General features: G+C 36.1%; 1 protein-coding gene across 3 annotated transcripts in view; it reads right to left on the bottom strand.

Moving 5' to 3' along the window:
* LOC127846320 (kinesin-like protein KIF3A) overlaps nucleotides 1-26,442 on the bottom strand; it is a 101,092-nt gene that overhangs the window by 60,717 nt on the left and 13,933 nt on the right. For all 3 annotated transcript variants that reach the window (XM_052377497.1, XM_052377489.1, XM_052377504.1), the window contains exons 2-8: nucleotides 24,983-25,349; nucleotides 20,005-20,119; nucleotides 17,494-17,644; nucleotides 15,381-15,595; nucleotides 5,616-5,810; nucleotides 5,121-5,224; nucleotides 2,520-2,637 (exon numbers count right to left, since the gene is read on the bottom strand). In XM_052377497.1, coding sequence (XP_052233457.1) covers nucleotides 2,520-2,637; nucleotides 5,121-5,224; nucleotides 5,616-5,810; nucleotides 15,381-15,595; nucleotides 17,494-17,644; nucleotides 20,005-20,119; nucleotides 24,983-25,217 — 1,133 coding nt within the window. In that variant the 5' untranslated portion in view covers nucleotides 25,218-25,349. The remainder of the gene's footprint in view (nucleotides 1-2,519; nucleotides 2,638-5,120; nucleotides 5,225-5,615; nucleotides 5,811-15,380; nucleotides 15,596-17,493; nucleotides 17,645-20,004; nucleotides 20,120-24,982; nucleotides 25,350-26,442) is intronic.

Raw genomic sequence — 26,442 nt, forward strand, 5'->3', positions numbered from 1 at the left:
AACTACAAACTGGCAACTATATGCTCCCCATATATATATATCAATATATATACATATCAATATATATATATATATGGGGAGCATAAAAATAATGCTGAACAATTATTGATTAAATGAAAGGCCATGATGGAATAAATGCATAGGGAATAAATTAATACCAATTAAAATCAAAGAATAAGGTTAAACGTAAATTTGCAGTGGAAAATATTGTAATACTGAACATGTTTAAAACCCAAAAGGACAACACACCACCTTTTGGCATATTTGATGAAAAAAATTTAACATGGGTTTAGGGAGGGATAACCCATATCAACTCATAGTCATTTTTCTTTTAGGATTCCGGCACCTTGAAAAAAAATCGTGGGGAAGGCCCTAAATGCTTTGATGACAAACTAGTTAAGTTTATAGGTATCTAAATTCCAATGTTTACATGTGTGCAATATTGTTTGTAAATTCATAAATTTTTGACAATGTTAAAACAAAAAGACATGTGTTTACTAGCCCTTATATTCATTTTTATAATGCCCATAAAACAGTCTCAAGTGATATCTTATGTAAGACTCCACCAGACAAACAACTTCATTTAAGGACATATTTGAATTAACAATTGTTTCATTCATATGCATTCCAATGGTTTAGTAATAGATCAAGCTATAATTCACCTATATATAAGTCTAATAATTGGTGATGCTTTCTATCAGCTCATTACTATTTGTTAATTCCACATTCTTTCTTACTTTTGTAAAATATTTTGTTTTCAACCTCATCAAATGTTGCAGTATCATTTCAAATTCTGTTGCTTTAATGAAAAGGCTGTATTCTGATTAGAAAATCCAATAACATGACCTGTTCTTTATTTCAGAATAAACCCATTCCTTTATGCAAATGTGTCGCGTTCTGAGAAAACTGGGCTTAATGCATGTGCGTTAAGTGTCGTCCCAGATTAGCCTGTGCAGTCTGCACAGGCTAATCAGGGACAACACTTTCCGCTTTTATGACATATTTCATTCAAATGAAGTCTCTTCTTAGCAAAAATCCAAGTTAGGCGGAAAGTGTTGTCCCTGATTAGCCTGTGCGGATTGCACAGGCTAATCTGGGATGACACTTTACACACATGCATTAAGCCCAGTTTTCTCAGAACAAGGCTCAAATTTAAACCTAAATATTCACGTTTTTCTGCCTTTCATAAAAAAGTTGCAAAATTATGTTGACATTATGCATGAATCGGATTGACATTGTTTTTTATTTGTCAATAATGGAATGACTCCATAGTTTGATGCAACTAACATTTTGTATTTGTTTGCAAATTAAATAAAAACTTACATACGTTATACGCCAGCATATAGAAGTCTATAGTAGTATTAAGAATCTTAACATTACTGGTAATTATTGTCTTTTTGGTTGTCATTCAAAGCATTGAAGAGAATTGTTCTGCAAATCACTGGCGTTTGAACTGCCAGGGAAAATATGATGCCTAATTTATGCAAAAACACTATCAGCATTTATTAAGTAAGCATATTATTCCCTCCAGTTCATACACCAATTAAATGCAGAAAAATGTTATTTAAAACATTTATCAACAAAACTAAACAAGAGATGTGTTTGTAAGAAACACAATGCCCCTTATTGCGCCGCTTTGACGCCATAAATTTGACTTTTGACCTTAAAGGATGACCTTGACATTGACCTTTCACCACTCAAAATGTGCAGCTCCGTGAGATACACATGCATGCCAAATATCAAGTTTCTATCTTCAATATTCAAAAAGTTATGACAAAACTTTAACGAAGGTTAAAGTTTTAGGAAAGAAAAATACAATGATATTTGACATTTGACCTTAAAGGATGACCTTGACCTTGACTTTTCACCACTCAAAATGTGCAGCTCCATGAGATACACATGCATGCCAAATATCAAGTTGCTATCTTCAATATTAAAAAAGTTATCAAACTTTAACCAAGGTTAAAGTTTTGGGACAGAATGACAGACAGACAGGACAAAAACAATTTACCTCCGATCTATCGATCCGGGGGCATAAAAACTGATAACTTAAATTTCAAGTTGAAATTTTCATATCTTTAAACATATTTTTATGATTGGTTATAAATGCATCAATGCAATAAAATTATTATGATGCGTTATAAATACATTAACAAACAACTAAATGATATGGTTAATTCTAACCTGTGCCATTTAATGCATATCTACGAATAATGAACTTATTACTAGACCTTATTTAACAATAACTATTTATAGGTTCTTGCCAACATCTACAACTACAGACTAAAATGACTTGTATGATCCTCATTTCTTAATTGAAAATCAATAATTTATATATTTACATCTTCACTTCTTTAGTTTGTTTTTTAACTAAATTGAATATAACATGTACTTGTTTAAATATACACCAAATTATATTGCAAATAATGTTTAAAGAAAGTTATCTGAAATTCTTAAGGTTACAGGATATAATAAGGTAAATAGCATCATTAAATATAAGAAATACAATTTACACTTACGATACAGCGTTGGCAATGCAGGCTACTCTCCCAGCAAATCTGCACGTGGATATTGATTCACCGAGGTTGGATATTTCAAGAGAGATTGTGGCAATCATGGACGTCATGCAATTGCCCCCTGAAAAAGGCAAACACTCATGCTGCAGGAGTTGTTGTCATAAAGCTGTAATCGATGTGAACGTGTTTACTTAAGGTTTAAAGGGTTATCATATTATTATTTCACTTTTATTTTCACCTCCTTATATGTTAGTGACATATTAATAAGATGACTAATGTTTTAGTTTACCTTAAGTTTGTAACAATGTCTAAACATTGTTATAGTAAATGGATTGCGAATATTATAGTTTTATAACTAGTGATGTCACAATGATCAAATAAAATCAATTAATCATTGTTGAATGAGAAAGTCGGCGATAATTGATTCTCTTTCAAGAAAATTGATGAAGCTGATTTAGTAGATAATCATTGAAAACACTTCAATTGAGATAAACTCAGTCAGCAGTCAGTGGTTCGCATCTGTGTTCGTTTGATAATTGACCTTAACTTAAATAGGGATTATCTAATGTTAAAGGTCAATGAATCTGCAAAGTATGTGGCCCATCACTCAATCCTTCGATGTTCAAACAGAAACAATTTATCACTTAATGTCACAGTGACCTTGACCTTTGAACTAGTGACCCCAATTTCAATAGGGGTCATCTACTGTGCAAGGCCAATTCACATGTGAAGTAGTAATTGGTCAATTTGTTGACAAGTTATTGATATGAAACAATTTTCACACTTATTGTAACAGTGACCTTTGACCTTATGACCCCAATTTTAATAGGGGTCATTAAATTTCCATGTCAAATGCATACAGGAAGTAGCAAGCAAATCGGTGAATATGTTGACGAGTCCTTGATTGGAAGCGATTTCACACTTAGTGCGCGAGTGATCTGGACCTTTAACCAAGTGACCTAAATTTCAATAGGGGTCATCTACTGTGCAATGCCAATTCACATAGGAAGTATCAAGGCAATTAGGCCTCTGTTCACAAGTTATTGATCTGAAACTATTTTCATTCTTAGTGTGACAGTGACCTTGACCTTTGACCTAGTGACCCCAATTTCAATAGGTGTCAGATACTGGTTGATGCCGATGCACATAGAGATTATCAAGCCAATCGGTCAATCAGTTCACAAGTTATTAATCGGAAACAATGTTCACTCTAAGTGTGACAGTGACCTTGACCTTTGACCTAGTGACCCCATTTTCAATAGAGGTCATCTACTGGCTAAGGCCAATGCACATGGGAAGTATCAAATTGATTGGTCAATCCGTTCACACGTTATTGATCAAAAAAGCACTGGTCTGCCAACAGATCGACCTGCCTACCTACCGCCATCAAGCAGAACAATATACCCCCCTCTTCTTTGAAAGGGAGCATAATAAAAAAAATAACATTAATCAAGCTAGCCATAATAATAGCTCAATTCCATCTGGCAGTGCATTTTGCTGGTAAAAGTTTCAAACTAAGTCATTTCCTCTAAAATGCTTGTATGGCACGCATTACAACAGTTTTGACGTTCAAGTCATTATCAATAAGTAGAAACAATCCATCTTCAAAATAATGCAACCCAAATGGCTGAAACTCGCTTGATTCGAATTTCTGGTTGGCTTGAACTCTCCTCTAAGCTAAGATTTTTTAGTGCTATATATTCATTTTAATGTGTGTCGGATGGCTCGAATTTGCGAGGGTGAAATTATCGCATGGCTTGAACTGTCCCAGTCACAAATGTCACACGTTCTTATATTCGTTTGGCTCAAACTCTCTTTGAGTTGAATAAAGGTGTTAATCGACTCGGAGCCTTTGATCAAAAGCACGCAATAATTTATTTCACAAAGATTGTATTTGACTCAATCTTTAATTAATTTGAGTAAAAGATGGAATAGAAAACTTAGTATCTTGGCGACAACTTATGAACATAACACAGACAGACAACATGTTATTCTTTAAAATAAAAACATGTTTCTAAAATGTGCCCGTTATAATGTTCTACGTAAAAACGTGCTGCTACAAAATACCTGTATAATATGATATTTGTGTGATTGTATGTGCAAATGTTTTAAAATATTGATTTATAAACATATTTAATATATATTTGGTTCCTATTAATTCAAAAGTAGAAACAAGTTAAGGCAGTGTGAATACTCTTTGACTGGAGATGCAAATCTATTGCAGATTTATGTAAGTAAACAAAAGTATATGAAAAATTGGTTGGCTTGCATCATGGAATTTTCAAACTTTTCTTGCTGGTCCTCTAAGTTAGAGCCATCAGGTTTTGACTGTAATTAATTAATTTATTAATACTGCAAGTATGACTATGGATATGAATCAATCAACCAATCTATTAAGAAAATAAATTTAGTTTACAAAAGAGCACAAGAGTTCTACATTGTCCATGATTTTGTTGGTGTGCTTGTCCACGATTTGATTTAACACAAAGAGATTTGACTGCGTTAAGGCTGGACTTCTCTTCATCAGGGTTTTAAACATTTAGCAATGAGCAGACAAAGCTCTCTGCACAGAAGTTGAAGTGTCATAAGCCTGCTGGTGCTTACCCAGGCTGTCCCTGAGGAGCATGGTAAGCAGGGAGTTCCTGTAGGGGACATGACGGGGCCCGCGGATGTCGTCAGCAGAGGTAGGGCGATTTGAGAAGTAATACCTGAAATATGTAAGTAAACAGACTAATATCGATGTGAATGCCATTCGCACTGAAAGACAAGAAATAGGCAATGAAAGAATCTCTACAGGATTATGCTAGAAAGCATTGTTTCGGATAAAACCATTCCTCGCCAAAACTACCAGCACTTCATCAACTTATGTAAATACTGTGAAAACACACAACTTGTGCATGTAATTTATATTTATAATTACAAACAAAACAGAGACCCTGACTCACTACAAAATATGCATATTTCTTAGCATTAAATAAAGCAATAATATTAAGTGGTATGAATAAATGAAATAACATCGGCTTTATAATAAATGGCACCTAGCAAAAACAGTTCTGACCCTTGGGGAAATGAAATAGTAACACAGACTGGCAAACGTACTTGCGACTGCCAACAGATGTGCGAGTGCGTGCAACCTTCTCCTTGTTCAGTGCCTCCTCCTGCAGGGCTACTATCACAGACTCTAGGTAGTGTAGGGATAGGTTAATTGACTTGGCCTCTGTTAACTGCTGACCTAGCACGCGCGTCTTAGCAACTCGCTCAGAACCCGCAAGGTCAACCAAATGAAGCTTGGATCTGTAAGCAAGAAAAGGCATTCATTAAGGATGTTATTTTAATTTTAAGATGAAAAATGATGGAGCTTGGATGTTTAAGTATGAGAGATAATGGATTTTTTTGTTGAACTGCTTATGATATATAAGGTTAAACCAACAAGCATGAATGAGCCATGATATTGGCTCTTCAATTATAAAAATTATCTCCCTTTAACTTAATACTTTCATTGGCAAAAATTAAGATCAGTCAAAGGCCCTCTTTGTCAAAATCAATGAACGGGAACAAATTTAACATTTCATCTGAAGGTCATATAGGTAGACTCACATACCAAAAATCAACTCAATATCTAAAAGCTTTGTGTAAAAAGTCTTGGAAATTGGAATGTCCAATGGACTGAAGGATGCACAGATTGACAGTGCGACTACTATATGCCACCCTACCAGGGGCATAATAAACAAGAGCTGTGTTTGTGAAACACAATGCCCCCTACTGCGCCGCTTTGAAGCCATATATTTGACCTATGACCTTGAAGGATGACCGTGACCTTTCACCACTCAAAATGTGCAGCTCCATGAGATACACATGCATGCCAAAATCAAGTTGCTATCTTCAATATTGCAAAAGTTATGACCAAGTTTAAAATTTGGTAACAGACACACACAATGACAGACAGACAGACCGGCCAAAAACAATATACCCCAGATCATTCGATTCCAGGGGAATAAAAATGATAAGGCTTTGATCTTCATGGTAATTGATTGAGCGCACAATTATTTAAATGGCAACTCAGAAGTGTAGAAATATAATAATTTTTATTAGTTCACTGACAAGTAATGCTTGAATATCTGCTTGTCTTCATTTAAAAGAAGGGATTGTTCTAAAAACAAGAGCATTCTGGTAATACATTAAAAAACAAGAGGGCCTGAAAGGCCCAAAGTCGCTCACCTGAGATAACAAGATATTATTGGGACAAATCTTCTGACCAAGTTTCACAAAGATCGGAAAATAAATGTGGCCTCTAGAGTGTTAACAAGGTTTAACTATAGCCATATAAGGAAAAATGCCCCGCCCCCTGGCAGCCATTTTTTCAACCAACCGGCATCATTTTTGAACTCATCCAAGATATTATCGGGATGAATCTTCTGACCAAGTTTCATGAAGATTGGACAGTAAATGTGGCCTCTAGAGTGTTAACAAGATTTTACTATAGCCATATAAGGAAAAATGCCCCGCCCCTTGGAAGCCATTTTTTTCAAGCAAACATAATTGTTTTCAAACTCATCCAAGATATCATTGAGACCAATCTTCTGACCAAATTTCATGAAAATTAGACAATAAATGTTGCCTCTAGAGTAACAAGATTTTACTATAGCCATTTATAGCCATTTAAGGAAAAATGCCCCGCCCCTGGTTGCCATGTTTTTAAGGCAACCAAAACATTTTCTAACTCATTCAAGATATCATTGGGACAAATCTTCTGACCAAGTTTCATGATGATCGGAAAATAAATGACCTCTAGAGTGTTAACAAGGTTTGACTAAAGCCATATAAGGAAAATAGCCCCGCCCCGTGGTGGCAATGTTTTTCAACCAACCGGCATCATTTTGAACTCATCAAAGATATTATTGGGATGAATCTTCTGACCGAGTTTTTATGAAGATCGGACTGTAAATGTGGCCTCTAGAGTGTTAACAAGTTTTTACTATAGCCTCATAAAGCCATATAAGGAAAAATGCCCCGCCCCTTGGCAGCCATGTTTTTCAAGCAAAGGTTACTATTTTTTAAATCATCCAAGATATCAGTGAGACAAATCTTCTGAGCAAGTTTCATGAAGATTGGAAAATAAATGTGGCCTCTAGAGTGTTAACAAGGTTTTACTATAGCCATATAAGGAAAAATGCCCCACCCCCTGGCGGCCATGTTTTTCAACCAACCGGCATCATTTTCTAACTCATCCAAGATATTATTGGGATGAATCTTCTGACCAAGTTTTATGAAGATCAGACAATAAATGTGGCCTCTAGAGTGTTAACAAGATTTTACTATAGTCTGATATATAGCCATATAAGGAAAAATGCCCCGCCCCATTGGCAGCCATGTTTTTCAAGCAAACATAACCATTTTCGAACTCATCCAAGATATCATTGAAACCAATCTTCTGACCAAATTTCATGAAGATTGGACAATAAATGTGGCCTCTAGAGAGTTAACAAGGCAAATGTTGACGCCGCACAACGCACAACGGACGACTGACAAAAAGCTATCACAAAAGCTCACCATGAGCACGTTGTGCTCAGGTGAGCTAAAAAACATAAAACCACGAAAAGTTATTCATTTAGTGAACCCTTTTGATTCACTACTCCTTAAAATGAACATTTTTATTTGATTGGATTCGCAGCTATGACATTTAGATTTTTTACATCAGCATTTTAGACTTTAAAGCAGTCTTAAAAACACCCTTCCCAGAGTGGTAGAATGGTCCCTTTTTACTAAAAATCTTATTTTTAACACTAACTCTCACTCCATTAAAAAGATTTACAAATGTCATTGATGTTATCAATTTTACTAGTACTAAATATATTTTATTAGTAGTATTTAATTCCCCCAATATTTTGTAAAACAGTAATGTAATAATTAACATTTCTCAGATATTCTAAATATTATAAGTAAATCCTAAAACTATTTCTTACATTAAAATTAACAAACCCTTTTGGTGTCAACCACATCAAATCTTAGGGTTTGAACTGAAATTTATATTGTGAACTGCCATTACAATTTTTGGTTTAACTGGAAGCTGGGGTTGTTTTGACATCTTTCATCGAAACCTCAATTCATAAGTGGCATAATAATTAGAATTTTGGAAATTTTAAACACATTGTACAAGAAATATTTTTTAAGATAAATATTTGAAACTACTCTGATTATATGTCGGAATGTATAACATGCAACATTTTGATCACTTAAACTGTTAACATGAGGGGTTAACATAATCTTGCATTCAAAAGAGACCCGTACAATAAAAAAATTCATTTTTAATTCTAGTAATATACGTTTACAAATACAAATTTATATTCAATGAATATAAACTTTTCAATAAAAATATATGCAAATTTAAAAATGAACAAACCAACAATTGCATCAATTATTTCTATTTATTATTTTTTACTGTCAGAAAAGTGTCCACATTTTTTTTAAATTTAAAATTGATACTCAACCAAAGAAATAAAAGTTTCTTGATAATCTTGTAAGCAGATAAACAAAACAATGTCACTTGCATTAAACATGCTTAATTGCTTATGGTATAATAATAATGTGTATAGGACAAATTAAACCAAATATGACCTTTTATGTAGGAATAATGTAGTATAAAGGCTATATAAATTTATATATATACATGTTTAATGAATGTTCTTCTAACAGTAATGAAATCTGTGCATAAACTTAACTGAATAAAATAATATAAAATATGATTTCAACATAAATAAATTATGTTTAAAATTGTGCCAGGGTTACCAGTCAGAAATGGGGAATGGTAAACCATCATATTATTTAGAAAAAAATGTATTCTCTTGAAAAAATACTCACAATATTAATTCCACACAGTTACATATTTAGTTGTTTTTTTAAAGATTTGATGGTATTCCATACACAGATTTTAGATGTTGTAGTGCTTTCCACAACCTCTACAAATTGTATACAAGAACACAACTACTGGTAATCATGACAAACACCAGGTACAGGCTATTCTTAATGCTATCCATCTTTAAATCATTTGTATTTTTTCCATTTTTCAAATCCTCGTATCTTTCATGATGGGTCAGCATTTAAGCCTAATACATAAATATTCCAAACTAACTAGTCTTTTATTTACAGTGGGATTAAGGTTCAAAGACTTGGTCTCATGCTTAAAATATATGCATCTGATATGTTTCACAGCTGTCAAACGTTAATCCATATTTCCATTTTATCAGGTTCCTTATCAATTTTAAACCACTTTGGCTGAGAGGTTTGTCACTGCATGATCCAGGGGATTGTATTTTTCCTTGTGTATGCATAGGCATTTTCCTTAAATACTAATGCACAAAATTGTGTGTTAAATGTTGATGTTTTTTATATATAAATCACACCAAATTACACTCTGTCCATAATTAACACTTTTAACAGACTGTTTTGTAAAAATAAATTATAATAATTGGTTGCAAAAATCAAATTTAGTACATACTCATGATAATCAAATCCAGTCTTATTTTAAAACCATACAAAACCCCAATTAATGGTAACATGTTTACATAAAAGCTCCTTTCAGATGTGACGAGATATTGTCAAATATTGATACAGAAGTCCCAAGATACGTATAGAATCCCGACTCCCCATTCAAACTCATGTCTGTGTGTTGATCATGTAAACAGTCTCACAACAAAATAAAAGCTTTTCAAAACCAGTCTCAATCAATCCTATAAGGTGCATTCAAAGGCCTCATTATCTGTCATATCAAATTAAATAAACACATATTAAAGGACATTGCTAATTTACTCTTTTTGATTGCATCTGCATTAAATCATCCAGTAATCAATGAAAAACAATCAAAACAGTATCAAGTGAATTCCCTTGATTATTATTGAGCTGCTTCTTGAAATAATAAGTTTAAGTCTTTCAATCAAAACCTGTATTTAAAGGTCAAAGGCAAAAACTACTATCATACTAAAAAACTATGATCTTGTTTTCAATAAACCGCTTGTGTATTTACGCCACCGACTTTGGTGTTGACATCATTTTTACACTACGCCCATGACATGGCAATCGTCAGTTGTTATTATGGATTGGAGCTTTAACATTTTAACACTTTGCCCTTTACGTTAAATTTGACATTCAATATCATGTTATTTTGTTAATTTTCGATAAGTTTCATTTAAAGCATTTGTTGAAATTTGTTTTTTGCATGACAAACGTTATTTGACAAGGTGTACGTGTTGCTTACTGTACATGTAGCGTCCTGACAAAACTTTTAACTACACGCACCGGATTTCATAACTTAAAATGTTTTTTATATTTTTGTAAATTTCAAGACAATATTCTTAATGTATTAATATTACTAGAAACATGGAAATGCATTATTGTTATGCCTTTGAGTAGATTACATATACGGATTATTTAAAATAACTCTATTTTTCATTAACATTTGAACCCTTTTGCTAATCATTAAAAAATAATAGGTGAATCAGCAAAACAGCTATAAAAACGTCAAAATACCTTTCAACTCATAAATAACTTAAGTAATAATCTGTGTCACCATACAAATTAAAAGTGTTTCAAATAGTATGTGTGTTTATCAATTATATGTTCTCAACTTATTAGAAATTAGGATAGAAAAAAAAACCCTATGTAAACTTATTTACACGGATATCAACTCATCAAGGTGTATCTACATATGAAGTTTCAAAGTTGTAGGTTGAAGCACTTTGATTTAAGAGGCAATGTTAAGGTTTGAGCACGACGCCAGCAGACGGCGGACTACGAGCAGGCTATGACAATAGCTCAGGTTTTCTCCGAAAACAGCCTCGCTAATAATATGCTAATGGTTTTGTGCATGGATCATACTTATTGGTATTTTTTTTATAAAAACTAAACAGTTTTGCATTTTTAGTATTATAATTATCTGGATTAAATTTTAAGTCACAAAGAGAATGCTTGCTGTCTTATTTTTCTTAATTTTCTCAAATATCCAGCAAAAATGAATCTCAAATTGACACTGACTTTATCAGTGCTGTGTATTATTCCAGATGGTGTCATGTAGTTTATTGCTATTTGGGTGTTGTAATGTGTCTTATTACTGGATATACCGGGTATCTCAAGTTGATTATTGCAGTCACAGTGTGGTATTAGATAAGAAATCAGACCTCCCCCAATCAAATAAACTTTGTATTATATACATTGATTGCTATCAGACTTGGGCCTAACACATGGGTGCAGAACACTGTCACACCAAGGTCCCAGTCGTCCCTGCCCCCTTTTATCTACACATGCCCATATTTTGATTTCATCACATTAATATAACCGAAGTTGTATTTGAAGTTTCCCTAAATCCATTCACAATTTTATCAAGTATCCGTTCTGGTTGATGAACCATACAACGTTGTCATATTCAATGCAATCACACAGTAGAATTACAATCAAAGAAATCAAAAATAAATTGTGTTTTGTTTCTGAAATGTGCATTACAAAAAAATAATAATATATATTTACCAATCCATATTCCCTTGTAAGTTTCAAGGTTCTAGTGCTAATAGTGTAGTAGGAGATAGTGGCCAGGACGAACAGACAGACGGCGGAGATAACCTCATAATAGATTTCAAAATCTTAACGTGGACCCTAAGTTCAAGGTCAAGGTCACAGTGGTTGAAAATTTCATGCGCATGGAAAGGTCTTGTCCCGATACACATGCATACCAAATATGAAAGCAATATCTGAAGAGACACAGCAGGTATGAGCCTTTTTCGAATCACAGTCACAGATTTCAAAACCTGAACGCTGACCTCAAGTTCAAGGTCAAGGTCACAGGGGTCAAAAATTGTATGTGCATGGAAAGGTGTTGTCCAGATACACATGCATACCAAATATGAAAGCAATATCTGAAAGGACACAGAAGTTATGAGCCTTTTTCGAATCGCGGTCGCAGATTTCAAACCTGAAAACTGGCCCCAAGTTCAAGGTCATAAGGGTAAAAAAATTTGTGCGCATGGATAGGTGTTGTCTGGATACACATGCATACCAAATATGAAAGCAATATCTAATGGGACACAGTAGTTATGAGCCTTTTTCGAATCGCGGTCGCAGATTTCGAAACCTGAAAACTGACCCCAAGTTCAAGGTCACAGGGGTAAAAAATTGTATGCGCATGGAAAGGTGCTGTCTAGATACACATGCATACCAAATATGAAAGCAATATCTGAAGGGACACAGTAGTTATGAGCCTTTTTCGAATCGCGGTCGCAGATTTCAAAACCTGAAAACTGGCCTGAGTTCAAGGTAAAGGACACAGGGGTAAAAAATTGTATGCGCATGGGAAGGTCTTGTCCAGATACACATGCATACCAAATATGAAAGCAATATCAGAAGGGACACAGTAGTTATGAGCCTTTTTCGAATCGCGGTCGCAGATTTCGAAACCTGAAAACTGACCATAAGTTCAAGGTCAAGGTCACAGGGGTAAAAAATTGTATGCCCATGGATAGGTGTTGTCTAGATACACATGCATACCAAATATGAAAGCAATATCTGAGCCTTTTTCGAATCGCAGTCGCAGGAAAATCTCTGACCCGGCCCCACCCCAACCCCCATAACTTTTGACCCAGGGGTCAGATCAAAATTCCAATTAGTGCAGGGTCGCACATATGCTCATAGCTACCATGTGTGTAGGTTTCAAGGTTCTAGTGCTTATAGTGTAGGAGGAGATAGTGGCCAGGACAGACGGAGACAGACGGACAGACGCCGGAGATAACCACAATATCCACACGCTTTTCAAAAAGCGGGGGGATAATAAAGGATTTTCAGCTCTAAAAGTTAAAGCAAAATCTACCAAGAATTTAACACTTTACCACTTAGATACATATTTTGACAGACGCCAGAGATAACCACAATATCCCCACGCTTTTCAAAAAGCGGGGGGATAATAAAGGATTTTCAGCTCTGAAAGTTAAAGCAAAATCTACCAAGCATTTAACACTTTAGAAACGTATTTTGACGCATTTGTAATCACTTGAAAGTTAAATTTAATTGAAGACCTTTCTTACTAGATTCAAGTTTTCAAGGTATCAGTTCCAACCCTTAGATACTGATGAGCAGCCAACAGCATAAAACCCGAACACACTGCAAGTTACTCGCAGGCTGTTCTGGTTTCATGCTGTTTGCACATAGCCATCTTCACTTTGCTTCTTATGGGGAAAAGGGTTGTGAGATGTTGTTGCAAAAATATTTTATATTCTTAAGTTGACAACAGCTTATATTTCTGTTGAATAAAGGCAAAGCAAAAACAAAAAATTCTAATGATCTACAAACACTGTGTTATGTGTAGTTAGAATAATACATTAAAACTGGAATGGACATAATTTTGGTGTTTTTCATAAACAAAAGTGTAATTTTATGTTCTGAATGTTTTTTTGTAATATTCTGTCTACACTTAAAGTTAAGCACTTTTCAATAATTTTTACAATGACATTGATGTTTTTTATCATTTTTACTTTATTTTTTATCTGTGTTCATGCAAACATTGGTATAGTTTCATTTTATGAAGATTTAACAAAACAAGAGATGTGTTTGTCAGAAACACAATGCCCCCTTCTGCACCGCTTTGAAGCCATATATTTGACCTTTAACCTTGAAGGATGACCTTGACCTTTCATCACTCAAAATGTGTAGCTCCATGAGATACACTGCATGCCAAACATCAAGTTGCTATCTGAATCGACATAGAAGTCATGAGTATTTTTCGAAACTTAAATGCAATTTGCATTAAGGCATGGAAAATTGCAAGAAAATAATTGCCAATTGAAACATGCTGACAATGAAACAATCAACCTTTCAGATATTCTTTCATTTTTATCTGTTTGTTCGAGAAGAACACATTATAGGACTATTAACAGTACGTCACAACAATCTAAGACAAGAAGTAACAGACTAATAATGCATGTTATTACATGTACTTCAAAAAGCATTCTTGTTGTAGAATCACATTTTACTATCCCTGAACCAGGACATAACTCGCAGGTTTTGCAAGGAGGCTTTACAGTTGAACCTACTAATTGCACTTGAAGAGTTTCTTCATCAGATTCTAGTAAGAAAGTACCTCAAATGTCTTCAAAATGTGAAGCAAGTGTGCTTACACATATACCAACATGTCAAAACTGGTTGCCACCCTTAAGCCTGACATCACATATTCTTGGATATATTATTTCAGTGATGATACTTTGGACATTAGCTTTTGTTGAACATTTGACTTTGAAGGTGTGCGAACCCACAAAAATCAACAAAAACTAGTGTTTAACAAACAATACTGGCTCTAAACTCTCAGCATTGGCATGAAAATTGTATTCTTAGCCTCAACTGATATATTACAACCTCTTAGTCTCCACTTTTTACCAATATTGAGCATATCGCATTTGATTATTTTGTTTTGTTTTATGAGTAGGAATTTATGCTGTTTCCAACAGTATTTTAGTCTTATTGCGGAGGTCCATTTATCAACTAACACTTTTTTCCTGGGAAAGCCAGGTAATGATTAAATGCATTAAAGCAAATATGATTTACAAAGAGTATTCATAAATAAGGAACAGGAGAATATAAGACGCAGGTAAATTTGCAGCAGAAAATAACATACACATACATTTGCAGCAGATTATAATATGCTTATTTTTTAACAATTTTTTAAGTCATATATACCGGAATATATATTAAGTAACAGAAGCTCTTGATTTGTAATTTAATTGTATAAGCATAATACATTCTTCACATACCAATTGTATGATTCCAGATATCTTTAATCTCTAAACGCAATAACTCAACAAAACAGCTTAAAGTACATTACAATATACATACTTGACAACAGTGTCAGAGTCCATCTTCTTGGCAGAGAGTTGTATAGTAAGCACAGCATGAGACCGTGATGACCGGTCATGCACTGCAGTTGCCGCGACCTTTCGGTTGGCCTGACCTTGCAGCAAGAGACTCTGGGCCACGTCCTCGCTGGCAGCCAGGTGGTTTGTCTGGTTGCGCACGACACAGGAACCATTTGGACCCTCTATCACATTCACCTGACATACACAGAAAATCCCAGAATAGCATGGGATAAAAATAATGGTTGTTGTTATTGCTGTTGTTGTATTTTCATTAAAAAACAGAAAAGAGACATTATCTTTGGCTTTAAACAATACTACTGGTAAAGGCAGAATAAAAGAGGGAACAGAAGTTGTTTTTCTTTGTGGTTGTTGTTTTACTTTTTATTTTCAGACAGAGAATGGGAAATAATAAATAACAAAGATGGTCTACAGACTGACAGAGATTTTACATTTATAGAAAACCAATATGCCCTACCATCTTCTATTGTCGGAATTATAATAAGTGTTGAGAATTGAGAAGTTAATAAATGTAAAATGTCGACCACCTGTCGAAAGAAGATACTTAACATTCACTAGACCTTTGTCACTAACATGTAATTTATACTGCCGCATACATTTGTCAGCTACAGTCAATCTTGTGGATGCGACCACTTGTATTAAGCGACCTTTGTCTTATGCGACCATTTTGAAATCCCACGGAGCTTTTTCGCTATATAATGATATTGTATTAAGCGACTTTTCTCTTACGCGACCAGCGACCGCTGATTTTTGTGTATTTTGATGTCCAAATCTTGAATTAAGCGACCACTCGGAGGTAAAAGTGGTTAATCTATTGATCTTTCAGGGACAAATCCGTGTTAATTGTTTATCTAAGCCGATAAGATGTACTGTTACACCTCTGCTTTGTTTTCACACCAACCATTATTCTTATGCTTTGTCTCGTTGACCGGTTCTGACCGGTATTGTTGTAGACTGCGTATCAATTTATTGAGTTGAATAATAGAGGAACGTATAACGCACAGTCTACAGCTTAAATAGTTTACTATGTGGAACGTTAAGAGTAAAAAAAAACGCCGATTTTTCTCAAGTATAGATAACAGGTGCAGAAACAATGCACTGTACGCGACAAACATTTCCTGAGAAATGCGGAAAATAAACTATTAATCGGCACCATCTGTCGAAATCCGTACATTACCAATTTGTAATTATGCTAATTAGTAGATATTTATTAGCCAATCACATTGTTATTTACTTAATAATTTTTTCAATCAGGTCTGTTTGTTTGTTTTCAATTGACTTGTTTTAATTTTTTCAGCTCATTATGTATCATAATCGAGTCAGATTTTCTTAGGCGTACATGCAGAAATTAAAATGTCAAAACGAAAAGTGTTAATGTTGAACGAGAAAATTCGGGTTTTGGACGTAAAATCGCAGATGAGTTTGGAGTCTGTAAAACTCAAATTCAGAACATTCTTAAGCGTAAAGCCGAGGTGCTTGAAGACGTGGAAAATAATGTGTCAGGTGAATAAAAACGTGAAAAATATTTCCTTGTCTATGTTGTTTTTGCAAATAAATATGTACACATAATTCATTTATAACAAATGATAATTTATAATAAGTGAAACAATAAAACACATTATAAGTAAAATATTGTTTATGTATTGTGTTTATATTCATTTTATTATAAAAGTTAAAATCATTGTTGACAGAAGAGATTATCCTTCATATAGATTAAAATTGAGGGTAAGCATTCTTCCAGAATGGCCTTTTTTTATTTAAAGACCATTTTATTAAGAGACCACTTTTGATTACTCCCTTGAGTGGTCTCTTAATACAAGATTGACTGTATATTCAAAGGTCAAATAACTCAGAATCACTGAGGCTTAAAAAAAAAGCCCCTTGCCCATGTTGACTTTATAAATATAACATATTGTAATTTAAATTCACTACAAAGAGAATGTAAAAGTAATTTGCTCCACAAACTTTTGACATTTTGTGCAGAGTAAATTAACAGACCAAGCGACAAAACAATTTTTATAAACTCCTTATTTAAACATTATGTACAGGGGAATTAAAAGAGGTGAGAGAGCTACCTTTGGGAAAGGTGTTACAAATGACTGGGTCCTGGCCCCTGGGTTGAGAAGGTCGTATCCCACATCTTGGTATATCTCAAGGTATGAGATGTGGACACTCAGGTCTTCTGTGGTACGCTTCTCCAACTCCTGGTAGATCATGGACAGGGCCCTACAAACCACATGGGGATGAAGGGGATTACAGAGATCAAGGTCACGATAATTATAGAGATCTAAAATTAAAATCAATATCAGGGTCAGGATAATGATACAGATATAAAATAAAAATCAATATCAGGGTTAAGATAATGATAGATATAAAGTAAAGTCAATAACAGGGTCAGGGTAATGATAGAGATCGAAAAAAATCAATATCAGAGTCAGGATAATGATAGAGATCTGAAATAATAATCAATTTCAGAGTCAGGATAATGATAGAGATCTGAAATAATAATCATTATCAGGGTCAGGATAATTATAGAGATCTTAAATTATAATGATCATCAGAGTGAGGATAATGATAGAGATCTCAAATAATAATCAATTTCAGAGTCAGGATAATGATAGAGATCTCAAATAATAATCAATTTCAGGGTCAGGATAATGATAGAGATCTGAAATAATAATCATTATCAGGGTCAGGATAATTATAGAGATCTTAAATTATAATGATCATCAGAGTGAGGATAATGATAGAGATCTCAAATAATAATCAATTTCAGAGTCAGGATAATGATAGAGATCTCAAATAATAATCAATTTCTGAGTCAGGATAATGATAGAGATCTCAAATAATAATCAATTTCAGAGTAAGGATAATGATAGAGATCTCAAATAATAACCAATTTCAGAGTCAGGATAATGATAGAGATCTCAAATTATAATGATCATCAGAGTGAGGATAATGATAGAGATCTCAAATAATAATCAATATCAGAGTCAGGATAATGATAGAGATCTCAAATAATAATCAATATCAGAGTCAGGATAATGATAGAGATCTCAAATAATAATCAATTTCAGAGTCAGGATAATGATAGAGATCTCAAATAATAATCAATATCAGCGTCAGGATAATGATAGAGACCTTAAATAATAATCAATATCAGAGTCAGGATAATGATAGAGATCTTAAATAATTATCAATTTCAGGGTCAGGATAATTATAGAGATCTAAAATCAAAAGGTGTTCACTATATATAAAAAACAAAAATCACAAGTTTCAGAGTTCCATTGACTGCATGATAATTATACAAAACACGTGGGCCAAAAGCCCTAAGGCAATCACCTGAGACGCCAGGCATCTTAACTGTTCTGAGCAAGTTCCTCAATGAGTGGGTCAAATAATGTGACTTCTAGCTGTTCAAATGCTTTTTTATAAAAAAAACTGACCAACCAACCTCATGGCAGTCTTGTTTTTGTACAGGAACCATAACTCACTTGTTGGATAAATCATACGACCACATGTCCAGAGCAAAGATCATGAAGCTTGTTCCCACAAATGTGACTTCTAGAGTGTTTACAAGCTTTTTCTTTTAATTGACCAAGTAATCAAGTTTTTGACCCCACAACACCCAGTATTCAGAATCATCTGAGATTTTAACTCTTTCAGTGCGGGAACCGACTTTTGAAGGCCTTTGCAAACAGTTTGGATCCAGACGTTCTGTGGCGTCTCATCTGGATCCAAACTGTTTGCTATTCTGATAGTATTCTTTGAAAAAAAATCGAAGAAAATGCTAATTTTAGAAATTCAGCAGACTACATTTTAGCAGACGACAAATTTCCCAGCATGCAAAGGGTTAATGGGAGAATAGTTCTCACTTAGTTTCATGACAATAGGGCAATAAAAAAGCCTCTAAAGTGTTCAGAAGCTTTTGCTTTAATTTTTTAATTTCACCAAGTGAAGAAGTTTTTGTATCCCTTGTGAACCTGTTTAGAATTAATATTTATCGAGATATTATTAGAACAAACATTTGGACCAAGCGTCATGGAGTATGGGCAATAAATGCAGCTTTAACAATTCACAAAAGCTTTTTTATTGCACTGGGCCTAGTCGATCATCTGAGATGTAATTGGGACAAATGTTGACTTCAGCTCCACATGAGCCAGTTTTACACTTTGCTGAGGTCTCATTGGGACACATATTCTCACAAAGATTCCTTAAGATTTGAGCAATAATTGTGTCATTAGTGTTCACAATGTGTTTTTTTTATTTGATCTTGTTAGCTAGTTTTTGACCCAGTGTGACCCACTTTCAAACTCAACACAGATATATTTGATTGGGCTAAATGTTTTGACAAAATTTCATTAAGATTTGGTGATAAAAGAGGACTATGGAGTGTTTACAAGGCAATGTTGACAACACCCAAAAGCTTACCATAACAATACAAATATTTTATAAAACTTTGAAAGTGGCTTACATGCATTTAAAAAATACTCCATAGCAACATTACTATCTTTCATATCATTATAACTCTTAGCTAAATCACGCATTCAAACTGCCCTATCCACTAAAGTTTCCAAAGGACACACCTGGGTTCCAGCCCCCGGGAATGGTACGTCTTAGCACTGCCTTCCATTGTATATGTTTTTCCAGTTCCCGTCTGACCATAGGCAAATATCGTGCCATTGTAGCCGTTCAAGAATCCTGAAAGTATTAAGAAGATTACATATGTGAACATAAATAGCAAAGCAATGTTTTCATTCAGTTTTTAGACAACCATATTTTATTCATAAACATTACACATGCAAATAAGTCAACAAAACATCTCAAATAAAGCTGTAACAAGAAGACAGGCTTGACTATTCTTCCGCTCTGATAATATAATTTATATTTTCTGTCAGTCACTTGATATAATTACCACAAAGGCATGCTTCATACTCATATATAATTGATGATGTAAAATTGTGTTGTTTTGTTAAATTTACAATTTTGTTGAAATGTAATTCATGGATTTCTTAAAGATCTTATGACTTTGCATCAGTAATTTTCTGATGTGTTTGTGATGCATGTCCTTGATGGAGAATGCAGGGGAGAGGAAGTCACTTATATGAAGGGGGAGATGTCATTGATAAAGAACGCTGGGAAGAGGAAGTCACTTATAGGAAGGGAGGTGTCCATGATGGAGAATGCTTGGGGGAGGAAGTCACTTGTAGGGAGGGAGGTGTCCATGATGGAGAACGCTGGGGAGAGGAAGTCACTTATAGGAAGGGGGAGGTGTCCTTGATGGAGAATGCTTGGGAGAGGAAGTCACTTATAGGAAGGGGGAGGTGTCCTTGATGGAGAATGCTGGGGAGAGGAAGTCACTTATAGGAAGGGGGAGGTGTCCTTGATAGAGAATGCTTGGGAGAGGAAGTCACTTATAGGAAGGGGGAGGTGTCCTTGATGGAGAATGCTGGGGAGAGGAAGTCACTTATAGGAAGGGGGAGGTGTCCTTGATGGAGAACGCTGGGGAGAGGAAGTCACTTATAGGAAGGGGGAGGTGTCCTTGATGGAGAATGCTTGGGAGAGGAAGTCACTTATAGGAAGGGGGAGGTGTCCTTGATGGAGAATGCTGGGGAGAGGAAGTCACTTATAGGAAGGGGGAGGTGTCCTTGATAGAGAATGCTGGGGAGAGGAAGTCACTTATAGGAAGGGGGAGGTGTCCTTGATGGAGAATGCTTGGGAGAGGAAGTCACTTATAGGAAGGGGGAGGTGTCCTTGATGGAGAACGCTGGGGAGAGGAAGTCACTTATAGGAAGGGGGAGGTGTCCTTGATGGAGAATGCTGGGGAGAGGAAGTCACTTATAGGAAGGGGGAGGTGTCCTTGATAGAGAATGCTTGGGAGAGGAAGTCACTTATAGGAAGGGGGAGGTGTCCTTGATGGAGAATGCTGGGGAGAGGAAGTCACTTATAGGAAGGGGGAGGTTGTCCTTGATGGAGAACGCTGGGGAGAGGAAGTCACTTATAGGAAGGGGGATGTGTCCTTGATGGAGAATGCTTGGGAGAGGAAGTCACTTATAGGAAGGGGGAGGTGTCCTTGATGGAGAATGCTTGGGAGAGGAAGTCACTTATAGGAAGGGGGAGGTTGTCCTTGATGGAGAACGCTGGGGAGAGGAAGTCACTTATAGGAAGGGGGATGTGTCCTTGATGGAGAATGCTTGGGAGAGGAAGTCACTTATAGGAAGGGGGAGGTGTCCTTGATGGAGAATGCTTGGGAGAGGAAGTCACTTATAGGAAGGGGGAGGTGTCCTTGATGGAGAATGCTGGGGAGAGGAAGTCACTTATAGGAAGGGGGAGGTGTCCTTGATAGAGAATGCTGGGGAGAGGAAGTCACTTATAGGAAGGGGGAGGTGTCCTTGATGGAGAATGCTGGGGAGAGGAAGTCACTTATAGGAAGGGGGAGGTGTCCTTGATGGAGAATGCTTGGGAGAGGAAGTCACTTATAGGAAGGGGGAGGTGTCCTTGATGGAGAATGCTGGGGAGAGGAAGTCACTTATAGGAAGGGGGAGGTTTTCCTTGATGGAGAATGCTGGGGAGAGGAAGTCACTTATAGGAAGGGGGAGGTGTCCTTGATAGAGAATGCTGGGGAGAGGAAGTCACTTATAGGAAGGGGGAGGTGTCCTTGATGGAGAATGCTTGGGAGAGGAAGTCACTTATAGGAAGGGGGAGGTGTCCTTGATGGAGAATGCTGGGGAGAGGAAGTCACTTATAGGAAGGGGGAGGTGTCCTTGATAGAGAATGCTGGGGAGAGGAAGTCACTTATAGGAAGGGGGAGGTGTCCTTAATGGAGAAAGCTGGGGAGAAAAGTCACTTATAGGAAGGGGGATGTGTCCTTGATGGAGAATGCTGGGGAGAGGAAGTCACTTATAGGAAGGGGGAGGTTGTCCTTGATGGAGAAGGCTGGGGAGAGGAAGTCACTTATAGGAAGGGGGAGGTTGTCCTTGATGGAGAAAGCAGGGAAGAGGAAGTCACTTATAGGAAGGGGGAGGTTGTCCTTGATGGAGAAAGCTGGGGAGAGGAAGTCACTTATAGGAAGGGGGAGGTTGTCCTTGATGGAGAACGCTGGGGAGAGAAAGTCACTTATAGGAAGGGGGAGGTTGTCCTTGATGGAGAACGCTGGGGAGAGGAAGTCACTTATATGAAGGGGGAGGTTGTCCTTGATGGAGAAGGCTGGGGAGAGGAAGTCACTTATAGGAAGGGGGAGGTTTTCCTTGATGGAGAATGCTGGGGAGAGGAAGTCACTTATAGGAAGGGGGAGGTGTCCTTGATGGAGAATGCTGGGGAGAGGAAGTCACTTATAGGAAGGGGGAGGTGTCCTTGATGGAGAAAGCTGGGGAGAAAAGTCACTTATAGGAAGGGGGATGTGTCCTTGATGGAGAATGCTGGGGAGAGGAAGTCACTTATAGGAAGGGGGAGGTGTCCTTGATGGAGAATGCTGGGGAGAGGAAGTCACTTATAGGAAGGGGGAGGTGTCCTTGATAGAGAATGCTGGGGAGAGGAAGTCACTTATAGGAAGGGGGAGGTGTCCTTGATAGAGAATGCTGGGGAGAGGAAGTCACTTATAGGAAGGGGGAGGTGTCCTTGATGGAGAATGCTGGGGAGAGGAAGTCACTTATAGGAAGGGGGAGGTGTCCTTGATGGAGAAAGCTGGGGAGAGAAAGTCACTTATAGGAAGGGGGAGGTGTCCTTGATGGAGAATGCTGGGGAGAGGAAGTCACTTATAGGAAGGGGGAGGTGTCCATGATGGAGAAGGCTGGGGAGAGGAAGTCACTTATAGGAAGGGGGAGGTTGTCCTTGATGGAGAACGCAGGGAAGAGGAAGTCACTGATAGGAAGGGGGAGGTTGTCCTTGATGGAGAAAGCTGGGGAGAGAAAGTCACTTATAGGAAGGGGGAGGTTGTCCTTGATGGAGAACGCTGGGGAGAGAAAGTCACTTATAGGAAGGGGGAGGTTGTCCTTGATGGAGAACGCTGGGGAGAGGAAGTCACTTATAGGAAGGGTGAGGTTGTCCTTGATGGAGAATGCTGGGGAGAGGAAGTCACTTATAGGAAGGGGGAGGTGTCCTTGATGGAGAATGCTGGGGAGAGGAAATCATTTATAGGAAGGGGGGAGGCGTTTAATTTATGCCAATTAACAAGTCAATTATTATTATGTGATATTAATAGGCCATGCTAATAGCACACAAATTAACAAGTCCTTTGTTATTGCATGAAAGTAAGCAAGACTGAATGACTGCCTATAAGTGTTTGAAGCGACGAAGTCAATTTTCAGTTAGTCTTATTCAATTAAAATCATAGTTGTTCTTACCTTAATTGCCACCAATTAGAGAAGGTGCAAATATTATAATTAATAACTCATGTCAGCTGTAATGTAATTTAATAAAGCTTTATGAACTTTTCTTTTGTGAAAATGTGATCTTGTAAACCACAGAAATTTTACAAAAAATGTCACTTGTAAAGTGGCTGAAAACAGGTTGTACAGGAAATGTCAAGCGTCCAATCTGGATTGCAAAACCAAAGAGGGATTTGTGTGGATTACTTACTACGGAAAAATTGTTTGTTTTGATGTTAAATTCATGGATCGGTCTACCCAGAAAATCAACAAAAAATATTGCAAACGAATAATAACAAATAATTATTATCTTGCAGTATTTGAAGTTGAATAAATGTTATAGCTTAATTGTTCATAAAAACTAATTAAACATAAATAAACGTGCTGTATTAATGCCTATAGAAAGTAAAAAGATATTGAGTTGTTGTATGCAAACATTTACCTTAATTAAGTGCAAAAAGGGGCATATTTTAGCTAAATTGAAAGAGATGTTATGAAAAATTCCTCTGTGACCTAACACAATTACTTCAAACACAGGTGTGAAGTTTCAATTTCTTTTAAATAATTTAAACCTATTTATTTAAGCTTGATTGCATCAAAAGCCTCAGGCTTATATAAACGCTCTCGAGTCCGTTTCCTGGGCCTATAACCAGTACATGGTGTCTATGGGGAAGATCTAGAGAACACTCCCCAAGTGGGGATTGAACCGGTGAACTCCAGATCACCAGGTGGACAACATATCCATTACGCCACGGCGATCTTAGTTTCAATTGATTCCCTGTAGTTGAAACATTTATATGGAGACTTTGCATGTTTACCTTCACCAAATGTGTAAGTACAAAAAGGGGGAATTATTTTGCCAAATGGTAGGTCAGAGTTAGGGAACTTTGTCAATGACCCCACACAATTGCCCAATACACATTTGTGAATTTTCAATTGAATATCTGTAGTAGAAACAGTGATGTGGAGATGTTGCCCATTAACCGTAACCAGAGAATGGCGAAGACACAAACATTTGGTGAGTTGTATTGTTCCTACAATTCTGTGAAAAGTCAAGCTAAAAATCATTGAAGCTTTATGAAATTCAAGACAAGATTTTCTAATTGTTCAACCGCAGAACTGTTAAAACTGAACATTTCACAGAAGCTTCAAGCATTAAAAAACAGAAAAAACACTATTGTAATAAATGTTCACCCACCATTGACTATGTCTAATGCAGCAACATCAAAGATGTCCTGTTGTGAGGCATTTTGCTGGAAGATGTGGTCGAAATTGAACTCATGATTAATGAATGACCTTGATCCCTTCTGATTGGCCCCAAAGTCTTTCAGGACCTCTGAAACACGCAGGTACAGGGTGGTCTTCGTTGTTTCCATCTCGTTGTATGCCTCCTCTGTGGGCTTGATGCGGCAAAATGTCTTGATGTTCGGCATGATGGCATTCAGCGTGATACTGTTTCATTGACCAATGTTACACCCACTGTTGTAAGCCGCTGCCACCAAATGGGTAAAATTCATTATCTATGTTATTAACATCAGTATGCCGCCTCACTCATTGCTGTGATTCTGAAAATGGAAAAAATTAATCATATTACGATTACATGTATTAATGAAATTTGAATTGTCAAATATTCTAATCACTAAATGGTAACTTAAACTACAAAGAGAACCCTCTTATTCTTTCTACACCGGACAATACGTCCAGTTGATTATATTTTACAATACATAATTACAAATAATATCCATTTAATCGGGAATCCCCTAAATTTTGGATACCGGGCAAAGTTCAGATTAAAATTGGATCATGTCAGCATAAATGTACACCTATAAACCATTCAGGGCATTGTATTGTGCACACCAGACCCAGTTCAGTGTTTTTTTCACCATTTTGGGAATGGGGCCGGTTCCCTTTGGATTGGGAAAATTCGCGGCGTTTTGACTAAAATTGGGAAATTAGTGTTGTTGTTTTTCTAACAAATTCTTCCAATTGAGGATACAAGTGTGTCCAGTATTATATTTACTAAGATCTTAGACCAAAATTTTTTAATTAAATGATTTTCGGATTTTTTTTCTAAAAGTGTCGAGTAAGAGGATGGAAAAAAAAAAAAGATGGGTGACCAAATATGCACTCATTTTAAAAATGTTATGGTATGAAGTTCTTTTTAATAAGCAATAGCACTGATTGTTTTCAAACATGTTGATGTGCAAAATGATCATAAACAGACTGTAGGTCTTAATGTGCAGTTTTTAAATTAGTTTGAATTTTAAAAATATCTTAACTGGTTCAAAAGGTATGCAATTTTTTCACTTGTCCATAATAAACTTTTTGGTGATTTTTTTTGCTGAGCATTTTGGTCATAGTACCTGAGCGTTTTGCGGACTTCGTGAGTGGAACTGGCACAAAAAAGGTGTCGCCACTTTATCGCTGTGTGAAAACCGCAGGTAATTCCAACTTTATTAATAAGGACAATCATTTAAGGAACCTTACGACATTAATGAATAATGGCATTGACTATATATTTTAATTACTTTGGGAAGTATGTTAATACATAAATAACAAAAAGTACCTTCATAAGTCTTAATAAGCTTTATTTTTATATAAATAAGATTTTTTTCCACTTGATAAACCAGATAACCAACATTATATAATAACGTTAAC

This window comes from Dreissena polymorpha, chromosome 1, assembly GCF_020536995.1.
Source record: "Dreissena polymorpha isolate Duluth1 chromosome 1, UMN_Dpol_1.0, whole genome shotgun sequence".
NCBI lineage: Eukaryota > Metazoa > Mollusca > Bivalvia > Myida > Dreissenidae > Dreissena > Dreissena polymorpha.